The sequence below is a fragment of the Mus pahari genome, chromosome 13 (genome assembly GCF_900095145.1).
Source record: "Mus pahari chromosome 13, PAHARI_EIJ_v1.1, whole genome shotgun sequence".
Lineage (NCBI taxonomy): Eukaryota > Metazoa > Chordata > Mammalia > Rodentia > Muridae > Mus > Mus pahari.
Genome location: NC_034602.1, coordinates 73,945,121 through 73,967,703, shown reverse-complemented (window position 1 = coordinate 73,967,703; position 22,583 = coordinate 73,945,121). Strand labels below are relative to the sequence as shown.

Below are 22,583 nucleotides of genomic sequence, written 5' to 3'. Positions count from 1 at the left end.
ATTATATTTTCACTTCTTCATGCCATTCTGATCTTTATGAAGAATGGAAAAACTTTGAAAATAAAAGCTAATCAGGGAAGCATTTCTCTGAATTTGGATTTGAGTACAGAGACCTAATGAGTTCCCAACCAAAACAGTTTAATTCCAACAAACTGACAGTAGAATGTCTTGTATTTTGCATTTGTTTGATGCATCACTGTGGAGAAAGCATTAGCTGTCTGGAAGCACATTGAGAGCCAGATCCAAAACGTAATTCTCCATCTGGAGCATCAGGGAAGTACATTGTACCCTATAAATCCATGGTTGACGAATGCATACTATCAAGTAAATTCTTTAAGTGACTTAAAGCTACTATTTTTAACAGCAATTTCTTTCACCATCCTATTCCATTCTTGAGGATGCCAATATAACTCTTTTCTTAAAGCTGTAATTAAGAGAACTTAGAATTGGTTTTATAAAGCCCCTAGTAAATTGAAAAGTTACTAACTGAAAGATTGTATGATTTGCCAAGGAAAGTAAGCTATTACCAACATATATGCTATCAGAACCATTTACTTTATATTTATAAAAGGTTTAACAAAGATGGAATATCTACTGATTATCCTATATGTAAGGAGTGTTTTTATGTGTATTATGATTAATAATTTGTGATGGAATCAAGTGCTTTTTTATTTTTGTCCCTTCTCTATGGCAACCTTTTAGCATTCATACCATTTGACCTACTTTATAGTCTTTTATACTCAAAGTATGACTTAATCTTACATCAAAAACAATACAAACCATCTGTTGGTAATTTCAGGAAATGGAAAGAATAACTTTTATTTATTCTGTTACCTGAGTATATTCATGCTTACATACATCTTGAAGCACTTTAGATTTACAGAATCATGGTAATTTTTAATATTAAATGGAAAATGCGTGTCAACCATCATGTGGATAGAATAGTATTGAAGTACTAGCTTACATGTAAAATAATTATTTTCTCAACTATAGTTTTGGTAGCTTATGGGTAATTTGTTTAATTAACAACCCTTCCAGAGAAAATTACTTACAGGAAATTTTAATTTCCTGTAAAATAATAACTGTATAAAATATCAGATAATTTTTATTTTACTAACTTGACAATTGTTTGAATTGAATCATTTTATACATAGGAAAGGTGAAAATACTGCTGTGAAGACATTGCATGATCTCCTTTATCTCTCAAGCTATCCCAAGTAAACTGATATTTTCTTTTTATTTTTTTTAAGATTTATTTATTATTATTCAAAAGTACACTGTAGCTCTCTTCAGACAAACCAGAAGAGGGCGTCAGATCTCATTATGGGTGGTTGTGAGCCACCATGTGGTTGCTGGGATTTGAACTCAGGACCTTCGGAAGAGCAATTGGTGCTCTTAATTGCTGAGCCATCTCTCCAGCCCACTCATGTTTTCAATATAGAGAAAAGTTGTTTCAATCAGTTCAGAGGTATTGGTCATGATTTACTGAACATATAAATTTGGTGCCATGCTGAAGTGGCACATTATTATGAACAAAGAAGGGGAAAACAACTCAAAGAAGTGACTAGAATTCTACAGTATTAGTTACATTTTTGGTTGTTATGACCCAAAGTCTGAGATTAACTGTATTAGCAAGGAAATGATTATCTTGGACCACAGTTTGTCACATAAGAGTCCATAGTCAAAAATCAGAACACTAGAATGCTGGTACCCTGTTCATTTTCTCTTTTATATGCAGTCTAGGGACCCAGTTCATGGGATGATGCCACTGACATTCAGGGTAGGTTCACCTACCTCCTGTTATACCTTTCTTGAAATACAGTCATGGAAATAATGGTAGTGAGCTTCCATGGTAATTCAAAATAGAGCTCACAGTGAAGATCCATTATAACTGCCACAGTTAGGGTATTAAAGCTTTGAAGAGACACAGTGATCATGACAACTCTTATAAAGGAATATACACTGGTCATGGCTTGAGCATCTGAGACCTCAAAGACCATAGCCAGTGATGCTCACCTACTCCAACAAGACCATGCCTCTTAATAATGACACCTCCTAAGAGCTTGTGAAGGCCAGTTCCTCTCAAACCACCACATTCCACTCCGAGGTCCCCATATAGTTGGAGTCATACCATAATGCAAAATGCATTTAGTCCAACTTCAAAATTCCCCATAATCTCTAACAGTCTGATAATTGTTCTGAAGTGCATTCAATCTCTTAACTGTAATCCCCTGTAAAATCAAACTGAGAGAGCAGATCACATGCTTCCAGGGTATAATGGCTCAGGTTGTATATTACAGTTCTGAAAGGAAGCAGCATAGTGAGGAAATACTGGACAAAAACAAGCTCACATCCATGTTGGCCAACTCCAAACTCTGCGTTTCCATGTACAATGTCAAAGCACTCTTCAGATTTCCAACTCCTTTTGTCTTTGTTGACTGCAATGCACTTCTTTCTGTTGGGCTTTTTCTAATCCCTGTTAGCTGCTGCTTTTGGCAGGTATCACATGACACACGCATCTCCAACATCTTGAGATCTCTAAGTTAATTCAAACTTCCCCTTCACGATATCACACAATGGCCTCTCTGGGCCTTCATATGCCTTCCCTCAGGAGCTTCCTAAGTTCTGGAGAGAGATTCCCTAACCCCTTTTTCTTGTATCCTTCACTCCAAACTCAGAACCACAGGGCTGAAGCTGCCAAGTTCTGCTTTTTGATGTAGCTGCAACTTGACCTCCACATTCAATTACATCTTCAGCTACTTTCTGTTCTCAGTAGTTTCCTTCACTGCTTAAGATTATCTCTCCTGAAACTCAATCTGTAGACCAGGTTGGCCTCAAACTTAAGAGATCAAGCTTTTTTTTTTTCATCCAGAGTTCTGAGATTAAAGGTACGCACCGCCACATCTGTTCTAAGCTTTTCTTTAATTCCCTTTCATGAATTGGAAGCTCAGATGGGTGGAATCTTGCCCTGAGGTCACCACCCCATTTAATATCAGGATTTTATTTAATCTGTTTATCTCCTTGAACACAGGACTTATCTCCATTCAACTTCCTGGTCCCCATTTCTCCTCAAAATGTACACTTTGTAACTTTGCTTGTACAATCTTCTCCATTTCATTATAGTTCACCATAAACATGGCCACTAATAACCACATGACACAACCCACACTACGGTATTCTGAAATCTGTTCTGCAAAGACAATTAATCCAAAACTCTTCAATTTAGCCTCAGGCAGACTTTTTCAACAGGGGCAGAAAGCAGACACATTCTTCACCAAAATTTCTTAATAGTTTCTAGGCCACATACTAACATTCTTCTCCTCTGAAACCTCTTTAGCCAAGCCCCCACCCTCAGCACCACTGTCTTCTATGTTCTTACTAGGATGGTCTTTTAAACCCTACTTAAAATATGCAAAGTATACATTACACAAAAGCATAGTTAGACCTATCACAGTAATACACCATTCCTAGTACAACTCCTGTGTTAAAGTTTAATGCTGTGATGAGACACCATGACCAGAGCAACTCTTATAAGGAAGAACAATTAATTGGGGCTGTCTTACAGAGGTTTAGTCCATTATTTTCTTTGCTGGAAGCATTTCGGTATGCAGGCAGACATGGTACTAGAGAAGGAGCTGAGAGTTCTATATTCAGATCATCAGGAAGCAGGAAGCGACTTCTACCCTGATAGTGGCTTAAGCACCTGAGACCCCAAAGCCACTCACAGTGACAAACTTCTTCCAACACAATTCCTAATAATGCCACTCTCTAAGGGCCTATGAGGGCCATTTTTATTCAAACTACCACAACAACCTTTCTCCTTATGAACAAACTCATGATAATCAGAATAACTCCCATTTATTTCCAACTCTTCTTTCTACTGTTTTCCAATTTGATAGGCTCTAAGCCTTAAATATGTGTATATTACAAGACATTTTAAATATAAATTATAGGAAGAGATAGCAAGAGAGAAGGAGGGAGGGAGAGAGAGAATATATGGAGTAGCATATATGAGCATTGCTTGGTATAAATGTTTTATTACTGATTTCATACTAAACAATATGAAAATATACTTTAAAAATAAATAGGATATACTATTATGAAACAGCAATATTTATGTAAGAGAATAGTACAGAAGAAAATGAATATTCTAATTAAAACAGGAGATGTAGTCAATAAAATAAAACTTGGTTTCCAGATTAATATTCAAAATACATAGTTTCATATTTTTATTATCTTTTAAAAATAACATTAAATGTATTTGAAGTGAATTTATGTTATAATTTGCAAATGTTGTCAAGGACACATGGGGCTATTGATGGATCCAGAACACTCCTCTGACATATGTTACATCTACACACATGACTTTCATTCACACTGACACACATATACATATGTATAACAATAAAATATAAAAGGAAATAAATACTAAGCCAAAGAAACACTAAACACACAAACTATGCCTATGTGTTTGTGACAGCTTCTCTATTAGTATAGATTCAGATACAATTGTCATTTATACCACCTTGCAACCTGGAATGATAGTAATTATTCAGATTATTTTGAAGTTTGAGACATTTTAATAAAGAATGAGGGATAATTAGGAACTGGCATAAGGAATGATTCAAAGCAAAGAGCCATCCTATGTATATATCCATTTTTATTCTAATCATTTTTATATCTCTGAGTTTTAAAAATAAAGTATACATGAAAAGATACAAACTCAATTTTTCCTCAATTCAGATGCTTTGAGTATAACAGATATCTAAAGTGGATATTAAGGAAAGAACTTTTATTGTTATTTTCTTGCTTACTCTTCTATTTTATGCAACTTAAAACTTGACTAGCTGTCACCAATTTTGTAGGAAATTGTAATTCTCTAGCATGGGGAATTACAGTATGCTCTGCTTAAATGAATACATTTGAAATTTTCAGCTTCTTAAAAATGTGTGCTCCTTGTTTATGTAGGTTCATGAACATTTGTGTGGGTACATGTATGTGTACATACATGGAGTACAGAGAACAGCCTGCGTACCATTCCTGGCAAGGTTGTACACCTCCTTTGGAATAAGGCCCCTCATTCCTCTGAAGCATGCTGTTCAGGCTGGACTGGTTGGCTATGTCCCATAGATTTACCTTTCCCCTCCTTCCCCAGCACTGGGTACAAGTCATTATGACTGATAGTTTTGTTAGGGTTGTATGGATTGAATGCAAGTCTTCATGCTTGCAAGGTAGGTGGCTACCTAATTAACTCCCTCTACCCAGATGCTAGTTTTCATCTTGCATACACTATGTTAAGGACATTATTATAAATGCTGGTCTCTGGAACATGCTATTTATAACTCAATAAACTTATTAATAAAACCAATTAATACAGGAAATAAATATTTAGTGGTTTGAACCTTTGTATTCAGCAAAGTAGACACTGGGTCAGATTCAATGGCGAAGTAAGAAGAAAAAGCCTTTTTTAGATAACTCAGATTTAGATTATAGCTATGTGCTTATATTAGTTTTGGGACCTTGGGCCATTCGCCTGTTTAACTTTTCTCAGCTTCAATTTCCTTATCTGTAAAATGAGAAACATAACATACCAGAAGATCAGTGTTAAGATTAAGTGATAAAAATGTGAGTACAGACACATATAATTTTATTAGTTTCAATCGCTGGCCTTAAAGACATGAGAATTGAGTCTTTGAAACAAAAAAAAAAAAAAAATCACCTCCTCAAGGTTATATGGCAACAAAACCAATACTATAAGAATAGTGAACATTAACTGTTTCATGAAGCATTCTTCAATTTAATTGGGAATAAACATATATATGTCAGGTGCTACAGATTTTCAAAATTTTGTTTATGAAAGGAAATACCTTCATATAATAGCTTTACCCACAGTCTTGTAGAACTAAGCATTTGCTTGGGAAGTATATTCTGTCATAGAGAGACTTCTTAACCTCTTAAGTCATGTAAGGCTGACATTTCTCTCTAAGATGAAAACAGAATAAGGGATTTCATGTGTTTAGTTGCCATAGCTGACAAGGTAGTCACTGAGACCATATGGTGCTGCTCTTTTCTTGCAATGTGTCCCGTGAAGGTAGCAGATTGTTCATTACTCATAATCTAGCTGTCAGTGGATCTCTGTGTTAGTTTTGCTTAAACATTTTGTACAGACTCACCAGTAGATGTGGACTGTGAATCATTCTCTTCCTTTGCATCTCACTGGGTTGACACTTTCAGAGTTCATTATTAATTCATAATCATTAGAATGCATTTCTGATGAAAACTCATTCTGTCATAGGTGTCAGGGATTTTTGTGTAATATTTGCTCAATAAATTTGAAAATCAGCAAGACTATTTTCTTTATTAATGATAAACATATTTTCTAAAAGCAATAAAAAATAATCAAAAACAAGGGACTGATGAGGGAACGCAATTGGTAACAGCATATTATTCTTTCAAAGGACCTGAATTTGGTTCCCAGCACCCATGTTGGGTGTTCCCTGTAATTTGGGTTCCAGGGAATCTCATACCTTTTTCTGCTTTTTGTGTGTATTAGTCTGAAATGACTAGAGAAAGAAAACTGATAGAATGAATATATATATATATATATATATATATATATATATATATATAATGAAGATATATGAATATATTATATATAATTTATATATTTATGATTTATGAAGTTGATTCACAAGCTGTAGTCCAACTATTTAAACAATCACTTTGTCCTGAACAAAACTCTAAGAACTAATTAGTTTCATGTCCATGAACCTGAATGTCTCAACTGGTTTTCAATATATGTCAGCATCCCCCCAAAAAGTAAGATCTAATACTACGAAGGAATGAACTTGGCAGCAAGAGTGCAGGCAACAGGCAAAGATCAGGGCCTTCCCACTTCCATATCCTTTATGTTGGCTGCCACCAGAAAGTGTGACTCAGATTTAAGGTAGATAGTCCCACCTCCAAAGATCCAGATTTAACATCTGTTCCCATCTCAAATAATTTAATGAAGAAAAATCCATCACAGGTATACTCAGCGGCTTGAGGTTTTGTTAATTGTCTATGTAGTCAAGTTGACAACTGAGAATAGCCATCACACTGTGGCACCTGCACACATGGGGTACACACACAGACATACATAAAACATATACATGTAAATAGAAATACACAAAATCTATACAATTAGTAACAATAAGACTTTTTTGTAACAAAAACACTGGCTAACTTTTTTGTCAACAGTTATATGCTTGAGTATATTGATCACATATATTACAATCGAAAGAAAATCAAGTTATTTTTAATTAGATAATGAGTTAAATTTTGAATGAGGTTTTTATAGTCAAGACTATCATTGAGCTTACTATATAATGGTTGAAATGTTATTTTAGAAAAAAAAGAGAAAAGCACTTCAAAGATGAATATGTGGGCGTCAGGTGAATCAGGAGTTAAAGTAGTAAGAATTCATTCTGTGAACAGAATTTTGTAGGAATAAAAAAACAAGGCAAGAAAACCAGATTGTAGAAGCAAAGAGGAACTTGCCTTCAAGCCCAGACAACTGGAAGTTCTATCATTTGAAATACTCTCTTTTGCCTGTAACAACTATTACGTTATCTACCAAGGTTAAGCAATAAAATTGATTTTCCTAGCATAAGAGCAAGTCCTAAGAGAAAGGGATTTCAAGTTTAAATGGATTAGCATTGTTATGATATAATTTGGATCTTGCTCTCTATTTCTTTGTACTGCCAACCCTATTCTGCAGACTTTAGATTCCCACTGCTTGCCTCATGGTCTTTAGGTATCTGGTCGAAGATATAAATGGCCAATCCAAGACAGCTAGAAGTGGTATTTGGTCTCATTGCATTGACACTTAAAAATAGTTTCAAAAATTCCCTTTCCTTGCAGAATCCCTTCACGTATCATTGAACAGAACTGATGTAAAAGTAGGACTCCAGGAATGGAACTGAAATTAGTTCTGATTCCTATAGGATTTTGCCACACTAGCTACAGTGTCCAACGAAACAGAGCCTGCCCTCCAAGAGTTATCAAGAACATGTTCCGAATGTGTGGTATTTGTTCAGTCACTCAGTGTGGAGGTAAAGGTAAATAAAGAGGATAATTTTGGTTTCTTAGTTCTATTGACCAATGTAGGGAAAATGAGAGGCAAATGGTTTGCGTAGTTGTTTTGTTCAATTTTGGTAGAATATTGGGTATTATATACTGTGGGGTAGATATATACTGGAATGTAGTGCTGGAATTGACAAAAGGGTTGAGCATTTTATAATAAGATTGATAATAAAATTGCAGCTCTAACATTCACTGGAAGAAAATTCAAGATTTAATTTGAATATATTTACTTACAATACTTTGTTTACCAAAGGAGTACAATAGAGGAACCAGAAATAAATGAACACAATTATATAAATATAATTTTAATAAATTTATCAATAATATAGGAAGAGAACAACCTATTCAGTAGATGGCGCTGGGAAAAATGGGTATTCACCTACAGCAGAAATTAGGCCCAAATGCAAAAAATGAAAGTTCTAAGCAGATCAACAACCTTAATATGAAATGTAAAATGCTGAAACTGCTGAATACAAGCATTGGCAGCATGGCTCAGATCATAGTCATAGTCAAACATTTTAAGTAGAAAAGCAGTGTCACAGGCGATAGCCCCAAGCACTGCTAAATGGGAGATTACATGAAATCAAAAGTTTTGTTCAAAACAAGATTTATCCACAGAGTGGATGGACAATGTTTAGAATGAGAGAAAAACTCAGTTATCTCCAAGTCTTTTATTCACAAATAAAATGTGTAAATAATTACAAACATTTAAACGCCAAATTTCTCTGTCAACCAATAAATGGGCCAATAAGCTGAATAGATCATCTTCAGAAGAATAACTACAGTTGTCCAATAAATAAATAAGTAGATAGGTAGGTAGATGGATGAATAGATGATAGATAGATAGATAGATAGATAGATAGATAGATAGATAGATAGATAGATAGACAGATGATAGATAGATAGATAGATAAATGTTAGATGGATAGATGAATAAATATTTCTAAAACGATTAAGCATCTCATCAATAAACACTAAATTAATTTATAATTTAGTCTTATCTTAGAATGACAAGCAAAGTTAGGAAGGATTATGGAATAGAAAAATTTGTCACTATTAATAGAAGTGCAAACAAATGTATCTGAACTGGAAATTGGTGTGGATGTTCCTCTCAAACAAGCAGCAACAAATAATAACTAAAAAGGAGATCTCATATATGATACTCCTCTGTTACTCTTGCACATATATCCAAAGGACTCTAAGCTCTACCACAGATATATTTGCACATCGATATTTATTGCTGTTCATTCTTACTAGAGAGGAATGGCATCATCCTAGTTGTTCAATAAAATAGATTGCAATCATGAAAATATGATACACATAATTTATGATACTGTGCTATAATATAATGTAAATAGATCATATTAGAAATAGTCTGCTAATTGAGTTAAGCTGATGATGTCTGAAAGAAAAATACTGCTTGTTCTACTGTATTAGTAGATCCAACTTCTAATTTTTGTGTATGTGGAAATATGGCAATAGATTCTTAAATTAGAAGGTGTGCAGAGTAAGGGGAAAAGAAACTTTAATGAAGGCAGGTGTGGAAGGTAATAGAACATTTAGTAAAAACCTGGAAAGGGAAATAAATCCTTGGTAGGGCAATGCTAAAAGTAGCTGTTAGAAACACAGTGTTCAGGAAGAGAATCATTTGTTCTGGAAATGGTATCAGCTAAAACTAAATATATATTTACATGGTGGAAAGAAATCTACTATTTTGTATGCTAACTAAAAAATAAGCATATAAATGAACTTAGGAAAATTTTTTAATACTAGAACAAGAGTACTAACTACTCAAATAGTATCTTGTTGTATGATGCTGACATTTTAAAAACTACTATTTGGTTAGAATGGGCTTAATATTTGTTGTTATTGTCTTTAGGTAGTGGTAGTGGTAGTAGGACAGACGTGTCTAGGTTTAGGTGGTATTCCAGGAACAATCATTAGTGCTCGTTATCTGTCACTGAGACATCATGTACTGTGATGTGTTCTTTTACTCCTTGTTTCCATGATGCAATTCTGATCAGAACATTGGTGTTCTCATTGAACATTTTGAAGAATTTCTAAGATGAGTATATAAAAGAGTATATATTCCTCAAACTATTCCATAAAATAGAAACAGAAGGAACACTACCTAACTCATTCTATGAAGCCACAATTACTCTGATACCTAAACCACACGAGGACCCAACCAAAAAAGAGAACTTCAGACAAATCCCACTTATGAAAATTGATGCAAAAATACTCAATATGTAAGTTATATAATTGTACAGCTCTTGCATGTATCAGTAAGTACATTGATTGCTTATTTTATTTTGGTATTGATGAGAAGCTTATAATTAGAAGAAATAAATTCTTGCATTCATTATCCATGAGCTTTTGTATTGCTATGGGTTTCTGTCTTTAGGTCAAATATATTAGAAATGTATGTAATATTCCTCAACCTGTAGCATAACTTTTTACCCAATTTACAAATGTAGTTTTCCATTGAGAAAGATATGTCTCTCAGCTCTTTATACTCGTGTTTAAACTATAAAGTCAAGCCTTTAAGCCAGAAATCATATATGTGCTGAATGGATTCATGGAGAGAAGGCTGGACAGCGGTTTCTATGTAGTTTGCTCCCACAAATTGGTTAAAAAAAAAAAAAAAAAAAAAAGACATTCTAAAACCTTCATGTAGCAGTAGAGATCTAACTGGTATTATAAGAGTTTGCTAATTTGAGCATCGTGAAAGGAATGTAACAGTAACAGAGTATGAATATACCTTCTTATACTGGATTCCCTTGTTGTACTCAAGGATTATATATATTTTTTCACCATATGTGGATGGTGACAATATCAAAGATCCTTCCTTGGTCGTTTGACTATTCAATGGTTGAAAATATATTGATTCCTGTGTGCTTTTTCCCTCAACAGTGCAGTACATTTTTGTTGTCTTAATGACTCGGCAATATGTTGAAGAAAATGAAGTAGAACCAAAAGGTACTTAACAAGTTATAGATGTTTGAAAGTTATAACTAAAATGATTGTAGTTGCTTTTATTTGACATTAATATTTATATCTAGTTGCTGGCATGTATGCAGTTGAGAACTTAATCTTTTAATTTATACATAATCCCTTCATTAATTTTGTTCTTGAATCTGTTAATCCCATCAAAAATAAATTTGTGATTCTCTTTTTTATTTAAATTATTTATTTACAGATTTTTATAGTTACATAAATCATTGAGATTACTTGAATGAATTATTTCAACATTAAAACATACATATTTATGAAATTTTAGATTTAGTTTCTGATCAAATCTATTTTTTGGCCAAAACTTATATGATAATTTCTGATTAACAATTTTCCAGATAGATTGCTCAGCATTTATGAGTACATTCTAGTTTTGCAGAAGACCCAGGTTCAACTCTCTGCACCCATGTCAAACTCAGAATAGCATGTCACTGTTGCCCGCTTTTGGCCTCCATGGGTACTACACTCTCATGTCTCACATACATAAACACACACACACACACTCACACAAACACACAAATGGAAATAATAATCTTTTAAAAAAGAATTTAAAATTTACTGTATTAGTGTATACATTGACTTGTATACATTGACTAGGAATTTGTAGTAAATAATATATTATATTGATCCCCATGGGCTTATTTCTCCTGAAGGAATTATTCCTTTATTACTGATCAGCTAACCAATCAGCCCATCTTCCTCATGATTGTATGATTAATAGTTGATTGAGAAAATGGCCTTGAAGGCTTTTTATTAGTTCCATTGTGTGGCTTCATTTTAAAACATAAATAACAAAATAAAAACATTTTCCACAAAATATCAGATATTTAATTAATGCTTTCCAGAGTAGCTGTGGTATCAAACATTTCCTCTAATTATATTCATTAGTGGCTTCTCTTAGGCAAGTTTTAATTAAGTTGTACAATGAAGATCAATACTCATTGCGTATTCATTGTAATTTGCAACACATATATATACTGTTCAGAACAATTTAATTACTGTAATTGTAGCAAAAAAGACATGTAGAAATTGCATTCTGTTACTGCCAATCCACTCTTTAATAAATTTGTTAAAGTTGTTGGGAAATTATCTTCTCAAATTAACATTTGTTTGTACCCTGTTTACCTCTCAGCTATTTTTTAATACAGATTTATAAAATATTTCCATATATATGGAAATAGAGACATTAATGACATCACTGAGAGTGTTTTTCCTATATTCCATCATAAATATTGAGAAATAACTAAGTATAAATAAGAATATCCTTAACTGCACCAATTTAGTGAAAAATAGTCTAAGGGAATTACATGGGTAGTTTATTCTATTTTATTTCTGTAAATTAGACTCCTATTGCTTTAACTTTATATTTTTACATAAGGATTTACTTTTGTTATATAAGGGAAGCTTCCAAATATAGGAACTTCTGTTAAAGGATATTCTCCCAGTAGCACATTGTAAAAATAAATCTAATGAAGAAAAGTTATAGTAATATCAGTATATAAATATCGGAGCATCTCTACCTTAGAACGAGTAAAACATTGATGAGATAATTCTTTCATGGAGTTCTTTGTTATGTACAGGGGAATGGTAAGCCATATGCTTGGCTTTTTTTCAGCCTCAATAGCAAAAAGAATAAAGGAAAGGAAAGAAAGCAAAGAAGAGAAAAGAAAAGACTAGACATGTATTAGAGATAATGGATGAGAACTACTGTTGAATGGCGATTGAGACACACCCTCTGGATCAGTTCCTTGACAAGATGATTTATTCATAAGGCACATAGCTGTTGAATATTTGTCCCTAGAAAGGCTTGTAGGCTTGTCTTGGTTGCTATGAGGTTTTTTTTTTCATAGTTTAAATTATTGTTTATTAGTGTGTGTATATGTGTGTGCTCAACTATATACATGTGAATAGAAGTGTCTGCAAAAGCCAGAAGAAAGTGCCATAAATTGAGCTGAAGTTAAAGGTTTATATGATCCCCCTGATATTGTAGATGGAAAGAGAGTTCATGTGTTCTGCAAGAACAGTATAAAAAAAAAAATCCTGATTATTGAGCTAACTCTCCAGCCCCGGATTGTGTTCTATTAAGGGGGTAAAAGAAGCCAGTGTGGACTGAAGTGATGAGAACTAAATGATATCAGGACACTGAGTAGTAACACTTCTCTTGGATAAATGAAGGGGAGGATCAGGGACAAATGATATTACCTTATATAATATCAAATAAATATGAAGAATTGGTAATACTCAGAAATGTGATAATTACTTAATATATCCAAACATCTTATTTAAGGATTAAAGAGAAAAGTATATTACATGTACTTGGCAGGAATAATTTGATTACAGCTTACATTACATTACACCTCCCATCACTGAAAGAGTCAAGGCAGGAATTTGGAGATAGGAAGTGACAGAGCTACCATGGAGCCATGCTGCTCACAGGCTTGCCTTTCTATACGTTTTACTTTACATATTAACTGAAACTGTTTTCTTCTAGCTGTCTGAAAACTTGATCAAGGGCTCTTGCCTTCTTCTCTATTTCAACTTATCTAATTGTACATGGAAATATCTTATTTGCATTGTGGGTTTTATGGAATCACTTGTTTTTAGAAGAAATTAATTTTCAGATGCTTGTAGAGAGTGAGATGCATGCATTTCCTATCAACTTCATCATCTGTTATTCTAATGACAGAATTTTTATACAATTACATTAAGTAAACTATAGTCTACAAATTATTGATGTCAACTTCATTTACATTGTCATGTTTTTGTATTATATTCAAATACTAATGGCTACCCTTCCCACACTGTATTAACATCTAAGCTTGTGTCCTGAAACCATTAATTTACTTTTATATACATTTTGAGTCACAAAACAGTAATGTAGATTAAGGTGCACTAAAATTAATTCAAGAGGCAGTAAACAAAGTTTGAAGGCATTGGAGTTCTGCAGTTAGTAAAGAATATTTAAAGTTGACTGTAGCATAGTTACAACTTCAGTTTGAGGATATGAGTCAGTTTATCTCAACTACACAGGCATACTGCTGCTCAATATCAAACACGATCCAAAGGAATCATTAAAATGAATAAACATAACAATTTAAATGTTCACTCCCCTGGCATTTAGTCATGTCTAGACAGAACCTAGTGTCCCAGATACAGTAAAAGGAGGACAAGGACATTTATGTTTAATGTAACCTTATTCCCATGGAGACCAGAAAAGCCAATAACATAGTAAAATGAAGAGCTTAGTTTTTACTGAAAAGGTAGGTGCAGTGTCATGTCTGGCAGGACTTATGTGATGGGGTTGACAGTACAATTGTGCTTGCTTGCTTTCTTTTTTTTTTTCATAATTTGTTCTTTCTTCTTTTTTTAAATTTTTAAAAATCTTTTATTCTATAGTCATTTTTTTACAGCCAAGTCTTTATCCCCCTCCCGGTCTGCCCTCTGACTCTTTCACATCCCATATCTCCTCTCCGGGTCTCCAAGAGGATATTTGCACCCCACCCCATCCCACCAAACCTCCCCACTCCTTGGAGCCTCATGTCTCTCGAGGGTTTGGTTCATCTTCTCTCAGTGAGGCCAGAGCAGGCAGTCCTTTGTTGCATATATGTTATAGGCCTCATATTAGCTGGTATATGCTGACTGGTTGGTGGCCCAGTGTTTGAGAGATCCTGGCAGTCCAGGTTAGTTGAGACTGCTGGTCTTCCTATAGTGTCTCCCTCATCCTCAGTTTCTTCCAGCATTTCCCTAATGCAATCACAGAGATCTTTATCTTCTGTGCATCGGTTGGGTGTAACTATCTGCATCTGACTCTTTCAGCTGCTTGTTGGGCCTCTCGGAGGGCAGTCATGCTAGGCTCCCATCTGTAAGTACACTGTAGCTTCAGTAACAGTGTCAGACCTTGGGGCCTCCCCTTGACCTGGATCACAATTTGGGCCAGTCACTGGACCTCCTTTCCCTTTTAACTATGGCTTTTCAGTAAAGGCATCATAACTGTAAGGAACTGGCAGTTTTCCAATGTGAGGCCAATAGTGCTTTAAAGATAGTGAAACATCCGACTCAAATCTTGTGCTTACAGAACTACGAAAATAGACGAAAACAGTCATACTCAGGAAAAACCGTGCATATGTGGAAGTGACCATGTTCTGTGTTGCCTACCACTCTCAAATTGACTCATTGGATACATATCTTCACATGTATATTCTCTCAGTGGAATTCATGAAATGTGGAATAGATTTATATGTTAAGTGCACGTAAATTTTAAGAAATATCCATAGTTGCAGTTTCAGCTGTGATTATATGTCACAGTGATTTTCTCTTACTCTCATCTCACAACATAGTACGATGTGTTTCCTTGTCTATGAACTCTTGTTCATTTTATATTTCACACTTAAACTTTCAGATAGACTAACCCTTTTAAAATTGATAAAATTCCAAACTATTGCCTCGAATGTGATATGGGTGGCTTCAAGAAATACTGCATGTGACTTCTCTACTATTCTATAAGCTAAGCTCAATCAAAGCAGTTCAATGACATCGTGGGCTAGAAGACTTCAAGGACAAAAAAAAAAATATGGAAAAAGGGTAGAAAGATAACTTTCTTTGTTCTATACCCAAAGCATTTAACTAAACTGTATTCTTTAAATTAATTTTATTTCCCAAGGACAGAGTGTAAGCACATTGCATATAATTTGTATTTGGGTCAGTATGTGTATTTATATCTATGTGGAAGACATCTGAGGTGACTCAGGATTCTTACCTACAGCAACCAACCTGTGAATTGCTCGATTCTTCATCTTGAGTAAAATTATATTAATTTGTTTCTTACTTAAATTTTCACTTGTACTGAAGATTTTGATGATAATCATGAAAATATTAAATATACTTGCAAAATGTTTAATGTTACTTAATGTAATTACTTGCCGATTCTTAACAGCCTTTGAGATAAAAATAAAACATGCTTAGCAATAAGTTTTAAGGCTGAGAATTAATGCTAACTCTAAGTAATTGTTTTGTTTGTGTGTTTGTTTTAAAGACTTATTTTTTTCCACCTTTATTGCTGGGCTTTTAGGGTTCCCACTTGAGGTTTAATAATGAAGATATGGAGACATCTGTGTGGTTTAAAGCCTAAATGGCCTTTGCTGGAGCAATGTCTTAGCTAGCTGCTAACTTAACCCAGCTTCTCTGTCACAGCATGCTACCCTGTGCCCTGCCCTATGTCCCTGCCCTCACCCCTGCCCTATGTTCCTGTCTATGTTCTGTCAGGTTGCTCCTGTCTCTGCCCAGCTGTTCTGCTGGCTCTCCAGCCCTAGCTAGAGTTACCAGCTCTTTTTTATGCAAAAAGCCACACTCCTTACTCAACCAATTGGCTTTGGGGATTAGCAGCTGGCATTTCTGTTTTGGGGCAGATAAAGAGGTGACAAACATTTACACATCCTCCTATCTCTGGGACACACTTTTTCATGCCCAGTAAATACAATATTTGTGGGTGATCCCAACACATCTTATTTGTGCCACATGCAGTAAAATTTTTACTTTTATTTGGTAAAAATAACATTTAGGTTTATACGTATTTTAATCTTTTTTGTTATAATTCACCGTTCATTTACTATAAATCAACTGTCCTTTTCATTATGATAATATTTTGGTCATAATAAAATCATAATCTAATCTTGGTAATATAAGCAGTATGCATCTCAGCGGGGGTTCAGTAGGGATATACTCAATTTGGTGTTTTGTTTTGTTTTTTTCTTTTTTTTCAGTGAATTTATTGGATTCGCGCACTGTCATGGGGGACCTTGGATGGATTGCTTTTCCAAAGAATGGGGTAAGTTCTTTGGAAAGTTTCCATAAAACACACCCTTCATCCTTCAAAAGTAATATTTGATTGAAATGTAATTGGACATTTTTGTAGAGAGGAGGGTGGTATATTTCTGTAAAGAAGATGGGGGTATTTCAAATGAATTCTGACAGAAAGTGAATCAAAAGGAAAGGGTTTTCAGTGACTAAATATGAAACACATTGCTTTCCCCTCAGTATTTCTCTCTACACACACACACACACACACACACACACACACACACACACAAGAAAACCTTTTAGCACCTAGGAAATGTGGTGCTTTGCCACAATTACACTTACGTTACTTAGGAAATGTAATTGAAATCTGAGTGCAATATTACTGTATGTGAGATCAAATCATCTCTTATTCCACTGGAAAACAATTGAAACCATTACAAGATTCCAGTTAAATTCCCTGAGAGACAAAGCATATCATCAGTTCTCCTCCCATTTAAAACGTTTTATACCAAATTTTGAATTTTCTTCACTGAAAACTTTTCAGGAAAAAAATCTTAGAATATTTTTATGATTTATATTTTATTAAATTCTTTTATTGACATATTAAGGCAAGACATTTGAGATGATAATTAGATGTCATATTAAGACTATATAAAATGTATATATTCTTATATATTATATTTTATACATAAATGTATATATATATATGTATATTATAGAATTTACAAATTTAGAAAGGATTACAGGATTATCCTTCCAATTCAGTTCACAAGTATGTATCAGAAAAATGAAAGGCCAAATTAAATATTCTTCTATAATGTCATCATGTTATTCTGAAAACCTGTTTCATAATTTTATAATAAAACAATTTAAATTTTGTAAGATTTTTTTTATTAACCTATAATATGAAGAGTTTGATATTTTAAAAATTTTAAGCTAAAGTTAAACTTTATTGCCTTGACAAGAAACCCAAAGTTTTAAATTATTTGTTTTAACATTATACCTATGGTTTTAAATCTATAAATCTATTTTTTTTTTTTATTTTATTATTTTTTTTTCGAGACAGGGTTTTTCTGTATAGCCCTGGCTGTCCTGGAACTCACTTGGTAGACCAGGCTGGCCTCGAACTCAGAAATCCATCTGCCTCTGCCTCCCGAGTGCTAGGATCTATTTTATTTTAAAATGCATGTAAGCAACTAATTTATCACATCACATATACAAAATATATGAGATGAAAATATTTTAGACAAGAGAATATTATAAAAGTCTTGAGCTAACAATATAATTATCCAAAACATTACAATCATTATTGTTCAATTAATGAGAAAACCCGTTGAATGAATTAGTCCTTGTGCTGGTTAGTGATGGTTATCCTGACACAAGCTAGAGTCATTTGGAATCTAAGTGCACAACTGAGAATTAGCCTCAATCAGATTGGCCTTTGGGCATGACTGTGGGATATTTTCCTGATGAGTTCTTTAGGAGGGCCCGGTCTACTGTCGGCTGTGCCACCTGTGTGCAGGTAGTCTTAGACTGTGTAACAATCCATGCAGAGTAGACCAGTAGAAGCACTTCCTTCATGGTCTCAGACTCTGTTCTTACTTAAGTTCCTGCCCTGACTTCCCTCCAGGACTGATATCAGCCAATCTCAGTAACATGAACTCTGCTTCCCCTATTTTTTAGGGGTTTATTTCAACAATAGGAAGCAAACTAAGACAGCTCTTTCTAAGAAAGTTAGTTTTAAGAAAGGCAAATAGGTCATTTTAATCTTTAAAATTCCCAATAATGCGCTAGTATCCTTATATCATCTTCCTTTCAGACAATTCAGCACCTTCAAATTACTTTGGTATTTCAAATTATATTTGCACTTATAGATACAATAAGGAAAGTACTATTGTCAAGATGTTAGAATCCAAAAGTAAAAATTTGTAAGAAAGATAACATGACTATCAATGTAAGGGAATCTATTATGTCATTTCTACTTTCTTACATTCCAGATTGATCCTTTTGCTTTTCAAGTTTTAACAACTGTTCTAGTCTCTTCCTNTCTCTCTCTCTCTCTCTCTCTCTCTCTCTCTCTCTCTCTCTCTCTCTCTGTGCACGTGTTATACTTTAGAATTTTATTCATAGCCAAAATGTTATATTCAATACATATATTTTGTGTTCTTTCTAAAAGTCTGATGGAAATGCAGTTTAAAGTTAACACTTTTAGAGCTCTCAGAAAATGTTATTCTCTTTGAATTCAGTTTGACCTTTTACAGGTTCCAATTGAGAATTTACTAAAACAGAATGTTGAAAGAATATATTCAAGTTAGTATCACTATGAATCTTTGGGAGGCATTGCTTAATTTCTTGTCCCAGTTCTTCATAGGAAACAAAGGTCTTCAGGTACTACTATGTCCAATTTTCTGAGAAACTGCCAGACTGATTTCCATAGTGGTTGTACCAGTTTGCAATCTCACCAGCAATGGAGGAGTGATCCTCTTCCTCCACATCCTCACCAGCATCTACTGTCACTTGAGTTTTTGATCTTAGCTATTCTGACTGGTGTGTGGTGGAATCTCAGGGTTGTTTTGTTTTGCATTTCTCTGAATAAGGATATTGAACATTTTTTAGGTAGTTCTAGGCCATTTGAGTTTCCTCAGTTGAGAATTCTTTGTTTAGCTCTGTACCCCATTTTTTCCTTTTTTATTATTATTTTCTTTATTTACATTTCAAATGCTATCCCGAAAGTCCCCTAACCCCCACCCCCACCCCGCTCCTCAACACACCCACTCCTGCTGCCTGGCCCTGGCATTCCCCTGTACTGGGGCATATGATCTTCACAAGACCAGGGCCCCTCCTCCCATTGATGGCCAACTAGGCCATCCTCTGCTACATATGCAACTAGATACATAGTTCTGGGAGGTACTGGTTAGTTCATATTGTTGTTCCTCCTATAGGGTTGTAGACCCCTTTAGCTCCTTGGGTACTTTCTCTAGCTTCTTCATTAGGGGCCCTGTGTTCCATCTGATAGATAACTGTGAGCATCCACTTCTGTATTTGCCAGGCACTGACATAGCCTCACAAGAGATAATCCTTGTCCTGTCAGCAAAATCTTGCTAGCATATGCAATACTTTCTGGGTTTGGTGGTTGCATATTCTGTATCCCATTTTAATAGGGTTATTTGGTTCTCTGAATTCTAACTTCTTGAGTTCTTTGTATATATTAGCTATTAGCCCTCTATCAGACTTAGGGTTGGTAAATATGTTTTTCCAATCTGTTGTTTGCCATTTTGTCCTATTGACAGTGTCCTTTGCCTTATAGAAGCTTAGCAAATTTATGAGGTCCCATTTGTTGATTTTTGGTGGGACTACAAGCTAGTAAAACCACTTTTTTAACTCAGTCTGGCAGTTCCTCAGAAAATTGGACATAGTTCCACCTGAAGATCCAGCTATACCACTCCTGAGCATATACCCAAAAGATACTCAAACATATAATCAGGACACATGCTCCACTGTGTTCAGAGCAGCCTTATTTATAATAGCCAGAAGCTGGAAAGAACCCAGATGTTCTTCAAAAAGAAATGGATAAAGAAAATGTAGTACATTTATATAATGGAGTACTACTCAGCTATTAAAAGAAATGAGTTTATGAAATTATTAGGCAAATGGATAGAACTAGAAAATATCACCCTGAGTGAGGTAAACCAGTCACAAAAGAACACACATAGTATGCACTCACTGATAAGTGGATATTAACCGAAAAGCTCATAATACCCAAGATACAATTCACAGAACACATGAAGCTCAAGAAGAAGGAAGACCAAAGTATGGATGCATCTGTCTTTCTTAGAAGGGGGAACAAAACACTCAAAAGGGAAGAAATACCAAACTGTGAAACAGAGACTCAAGGAAAGGTTATCCAGAGACTGCCCCACCTGGGGACCCATCCCAAATATGGACACTAAACCCAAACACTATTGTGGATGCAAAGAAGTGCTGACAGGAGCTTGATATAGCTGTCTCCTATAAGGTCTGCCAGAGCCTGACAAATAGAGGTGGATGCTTGCAGCCAACCATCAGACTGAGCACAGAGTCCCCAATGGAGGAGTTAGAAAAAGGACTGAAGGAGATGGAGGGGTTTGCCATCCTTTGGAAGAAAACCAATACCAACCAAGCAGAGCCCCCAGAGCTCCCGGGATTAAACCATCAACCAAGAAGCACACATGACTCTAGCTGTATATGTTGTAGAAGATGGCCTTGCCAGGCATCAAAGAGAGGAGAGGCCATTGGTCCTGGGAAGACTCAATGCCCCAGTATAGGGAATGCCAAGGCAGGGAGGCAGGAATGGGTGGGTTGGGGAGCACCCTCATAGAAGCACACAGAGCAAGGATGTGGAGAAGGATCCCAGTAAGGGGGGTAACAGTTGAAACATATCCAATAAAAAAAGAAAACAAAGTTCTATGTAGAAGGGCAAACCTCCTAACAGCATTCCAACAGTATCGTGTTACTTTGCTCTTATGGTGTCAATTATTAGAATACTACTCGTTTCCTTTCTAAATTTTAAAATAATACTCACTCTTTTCAGTCTGATTGTAAGTTTTTATGCATCATGATTTCTGTGATACAGCTATCCTACATACTATGTATTCTGAAGGCAGAGAGATAATTCAGAGAAAATTAGTGAAACTTTTTATTTTATAAGTGGAAAAAATGTGTGTGGAATCTTGATTTGCATTTGTGTTTGAAGCCATTCATATACAAAATAATAGGAACTGGTATTATCATTGTAAAGAAAATCAGTGTTCAAACTTAAATGACTATAGGAAGAAATGTACACTTGACAAGTATTTAGGCATGCCACGTGAAGGCCTGAGAATCATTTGTTTCGCCTGTGAGTGGCCTTAATGTTCTATCAAAAGGAAAACAAAGGCAACTGCTTAGATAAATGTTAAGTGAATGTGACAACAGCCACAGACAGTCACATGGTGGAATACTTAATGTTTGAAGAGGATTTATTTTTTTCTTTTAAATCTTTCAGGTATTGTCTGATATTTAGCTAAACAATCACATGGATGGACACACAAAAATATGTAGCATGTTTTCAGAGTTACTTTAGAATGTCGATTATCCAAATAAACCTCAAATTCTAGAATGTGGGAACAATTAAAAATTTCCAAAAACCGATAGAGTACCAAGATGAGAAATATCAATATGTAAGACTAAATTCATCATAAAAATTATACTGAGAATTCTTGGGAGTTGGTTTACTAGGTGAAGACTTTAATAAGCAATGTAAACCATATAAAAAATACTGAAAAAATGTAAGACTAATAAGACTAAGAAACTATAAGAAGTATACCTCATTTAGTTCAAAATGCCAATAGAGATTGGCCATCCTATAAAGAAACAGTTACTAGAGAAAAAGTAAAACCTGAAATAAAGACTTCACTGCAAATGCCAAACCACAGATCTGGTCAGGCAGAAGGAGGAATCAAACCTGAAAATGAAGAATAGGATGTATCCTACCTGAGAAAGTGAAGGGGACAATGAAAAAGGACACAAAAGGCCTAAAGGTATAGGAATGATATGTGAAGATTAATGAGCCAGCATGATCTCATATTTGAAATAAAACAACACACACATTCATCAACAAACATGAGTAAAAT

At 34.7% G+C, this 22,583-nt stretch overlaps 1 protein-coding gene across 10 annotated transcripts in view; it reads left to right on the top strand.

Moving 5' to 3' along the window:
* Epha5 (EPH receptor A5) overlaps nucleotides 1-22,583 on the top strand; it is a 334,366-nt gene that overhangs the window by 12,876 nt on the left and 298,907 nt on the right. For 5 of the 10 annotated variants that reach the window (XM_029545117.1, XM_029545115.1, XM_029545114.1 and 2 more), the window contains exons 1-3: nucleotides 7,931-8,099; nucleotides 11,038-11,103; nucleotides 16,896-16,960. In XM_029545117.1, coding sequence (XP_029400977.1) covers nucleotides 7,955-8,099; nucleotides 11,038-11,103; nucleotides 16,896-16,960 — 276 coding nt within the window. In that variant the 5' untranslated portion in view covers nucleotides 7,931-7,954. Of the gene's footprint in view, nucleotides 1-7,930; nucleotides 8,100-11,037; nucleotides 11,104-16,895; nucleotides 16,961-22,583 lie in introns of those variants that run through there. The other 5 variants (XM_021211296.2, XM_029545116.1, XM_021211294.2 and 2 more) reach the window with 1 other exon arrangement.